General features: G+C 37.1%; 1 protein-coding gene across 1 annotated transcript; it reads right to left on the bottom strand.

Annotated features, from left to right (window-relative positions):
* Nucleotides 1-1589: 1589 nt before the first annotated feature.
* On the bottom strand, nt 1590-3409 carry ap5s1 (adaptor related protein complex 5 subunit sigma 1). The gene is made up of 3 exons (XM_055170987.2): nt 3056-3409; nt 2462-2753; nt 1590-1816 (listed from the first exon to the last, which is right to left on the bottom strand). The coding sequence occupies exons 1-3, from the start codon at nt 3223-3225 to the stop codon at nt 1688-1690; spliced, it is 591 nt and encodes a 196-aa protein (XP_055026962.2). The 5' UTR covers nt 3226-3409; the 3' UTR covers nt 1590-1687.
* Between the last annotated feature and the right edge of the window lie 261 nt (nt 3410-3670).

The raw sequence follows: 3670 nt of genomic DNA, 5'->3' as shown, positions 1-3670 counted from the left end.
CTATAGAATTGTTAAATGCAGTGGTCATAGCTGTTTTATTGTAAATAAAACACAGCTATTGACCAATCAGAATCAAGGACTGGAACTAACCATTTTATAATTGTTAACCGCTGTTGTTTAGTAACGGATAACAGTTACTTCATTTTCACCCTCGAGCAGACTATCATAGTATATTATAGTTATAGTAACCAGAAGGACTAACAATAGCAAACAGTAAGAAAAATGTGTGTCAAACATTACCAGAAAATGTGCAGCAAAGCACTGTTTTCATATGTGCAGGAAATGTGCAGCAAGAATTGACTGTATAAATCTAAAGGTCAAAGACGGAAAATGGATTTTAAAGCAATAAACCACAAGACGTCATGCGTTAGTGATTTTACCCTGTTGGTGGTAAATTTACTGTAATGCACTCGTGCGAGCTTATTGTTTTTATGAAACAGTGCCAACAGCAAGATGATGAAAGACACCACTGTTCAACAAATAGTTTGGTTTATTATTAACAATTATCTAAATAAACAATGACTCTGTCGTGTAATATAGTTTATTAATCAAACTGGTTTGCAGCTGCCAAATAATACAACAACTTGGTGCATTAATGTAAAATTACAACAGCTTTTCCGATCAGAATTTTACAAAAAACCCTGAAATTAATCAGTTTTCACATAAAACTGGCTATGCATTTTTATAACTATGACATAAGCGAACATAAAAAAAACCCGTCAAAAGTATAATATGACCTAAATAAAGCAGAAGTTTTACTATAGAAATTTTGAAATATCTACATTAGCAATAATGCATGTATTTCACGAATTTGCCACTTTGATGCTGCTGTTAATGTGTAAAGTTTTAATCTGAGGGTCACTGAACAACACTTCAGTTTTGGAGTACATAACAGTGTTCTTGTCCTGATAAATGCAGTCACAGAACACAAACTATCAGACAGTCTGTAAGACAAACGACACGAGAGACACTCACCAGTCAACATATTGAACCACAATACTCGTGAGTTATGACCCGGCTCACACTTACTGTAAGTGGACTTAAACATCCTCACACTCATTTCATATAAAGTGCAGGATTGTGACAAAGGCAACTCATCATTGTTAAATGAGGCTAAAAATGGATTTTCTGAAATTGTGTGGTTGTTTTGTTGGCCTAGTTATGAAGGCTTCACAGACTTGTCAATCAGCTGTCTTAGATTTGTTGGCAGACACACTGCTGTGATCTACTGAAATATATGAGATGAAAGTGATAAAGGATTATTCGAATTGCTAAGCACTTGACAGCAACACACACACACGGTAATCCATATAATGCAACACTGCCCTCTAGTGAAGAGCTGCACATGTATACACAGTTGTTCAATTGTGAGCATAACCCACATGATGACAATAGCTGCAAAATCCATATGTGATGAAACTGAGAATCGCCTGATTTCTGGTGTGAACTCATTTTTGATTGACACTGAAGTCAAACAGCCATCAATGTTTTCGAACATGTGTCTTTTGATATCCTTACAGGAACATTATGTGGATGTTATCTTCTTCTCACACACGTTCTATGAGCATCACAAGTGCATTACACTCAAGTAGAGGTTTCTTTAACTTTTAATTTCAGAAACACCATACATTACTCTCAAAATAAGTGACAAACACTTGCAGATGTAAACATAGTAATACAAACGCTCTCATTTGCTCCCGTAGCTTGCTATCTCTTTATCCAGGGTAAAGGCAAAACGGTGGTTGAGAAAGAGGAGCTGACCGTGAGGAAGGAGTCTGTGCAATGTTGCATCCACTCGATCACTCTTCAGCAACATCTGAAAATAACAGCCAACGAAAAAGTCAGCCAGAAAAAAAATGTAGTGCCAGATAATCAATATCTTGGCAAAATGCCTGTTTACATTAAAAAAATGCCTGCTGTCCCCAACCATATAGCCACTGCATGAAATGTAATTTCTATTTAAAAATTCTTGAGGAAAATTCAGCCGAAACAACCCAAGCTCATTGAATTTTCTGCTACAAAACTCAAACTTCATCTGTGATATCTTTACATGGTATGTGTAAAATTAATTTACGTTTGTGTGGTATTTGTTTGTATTTCTGAAAACAGCTGTAAAGTGTTGCACTGCAGTGTAGAGTATAACTGGACCTTTTTATGAATGAAAGCGACAGATAGGAAAAACTTTTTACTATATTCTATTTTATTTTACTTGTTGATATGTTTTATCATTGTTTAAAATGTTAACATACACAAAAGATGCCAAGCTAATATAGAAATATGTAATAAATAAATATTACAATTGAGACTATAATTGAATGTGCTTTGGTGGGCACCTCACGGACTCTGTGCAGGCAACATGGTGTCCGACCTGATCTTAAGAAACCACCAATGCTAAGTATGAACAATAGTTATTGGTGAGCACATCTACTAAATATGATAGTTGCTCTCTACAAAAACACACCTCAGTACCAGGTCCCAGCAGACGTAGTTCCTCCAGACAGTGGCGTGCGATGTTGCGAATCGTGCCCTCTGCGAGTAGAAGATTCTCATGTGGTCCGCAGACCAGAGTGAATGCTAGAGACTGCACACTTAGCCACAAAACAACACTTCGGTCGGGAAACAGCTCTGCATTCCCCAAAGAAAACACCCCACACTCAGCTTCACCAAGTGCCGCAGCCTCTTCACCCAGCACAGCCTCTGGACATGGATTGCCTGAGGCCTCCAAACTCAGAGTCACAGCACTCTGCACCTGCCTGAGAGATTGAGAGAGAGAGAGAGATTTCTCATGGGTCCCTAAAAAACTCATGATAGTTGCTATCAATCATGTTACTGTTACTTTAGAATGATTGCTACTTCAGGTACTAGTGTTGGACATGAAATTGTACACTTTTACATTTACGAGTCTGTCAGATTGTAGAGTACAAACAGAGACATAAGGAAAAACGGTACAGAAATAAAGTTAAAAGAAAACAGGTTAAAAATATACAGAAGAATACAGAGTATTATGTACTAGCATTTTAATGTATACGTTTCTGTAAAGTGTCTTCTTACTCACCTGGCCACAATGTGTAGTTTCTCTTTTTGCATCAGTCGTCTTTGCTCAGGAGTAAAGTCACGAGCATCTCCGGTCTCCGGTCTAAACACGCGCGCGTACAGTATACGACTCTCGCCAGCCGATAGCGCGTTCACCGGGCTCACCGTATGGATCAAGAAACATACCACCATATCTGCAGACTTCAGATTTTATAAACAGCTAAGGTAAGCAATTAGGTGCCAGATGTGTACGGACATGAGATGCATGTAACGTTACAAAAATAAACGTTGAAATTAACAAATTTGTGTCCAACATTTATACTGCTTTTGACATGGGACTCGTATATTTATTTCCGCATGCTGTCACATGACTGTTGGTCAGCTGACTATTGTGCAGCTTTCATTTGAACTCTAGATGGCGCTCGCCAATAGGTATTGTATAAATATTTCATACACAGTTAATACATCTATCTAAAGGGTCTAAAACCTAAGCCTAGAATTAAATGAAACATTTAAAATAAAAAGTTCATGTTTATTTGCTCTGTAAAATTTTATGTAGACCAACGTCAAACTCTGTTTTGAGTTTCAAATTAATGGTATCCATTTTTTTCTGTTAATTTTTACTTCCATTGTTTTA

Source organism: Misgurnus anguillicaudatus, chromosome 11, assembly GCF_027580225.2.
Source record: "Misgurnus anguillicaudatus chromosome 11, ASM2758022v2, whole genome shotgun sequence".
NCBI lineage: Eukaryota > Metazoa > Chordata > Actinopteri > Cypriniformes > Cobitidae > Misgurnus > Misgurnus anguillicaudatus.
The sequence above is the reverse complement of the archived record's forward strand: the minus strand, read 5'-3'. Positions and strand labels throughout refer to the sequence as shown.

Coding starts and splice junctions, on each gene's coding strand:
- ap5s1 (XM_055170987.2), bottom strand. CDS start 3,225: ATGGTGGTATGTTTCTTGATCCATACGGTGAGCCCGGTGAACGCGCTA. Junction 2,754..3,055: donor AAACTACACATTGTGGCCAG/GTGAGTAAGAAG, acceptor TCAATCTCTCAG/GCAGGTGCAGAGTGCTGTGA. Junction 1,817..2,461: donor TGCTGGGACCTGGTACTGAG/GTGTGTTTTTGT, acceptor TGTTATTTTCAG/ATGTTGCTGAAGAGTGATCG.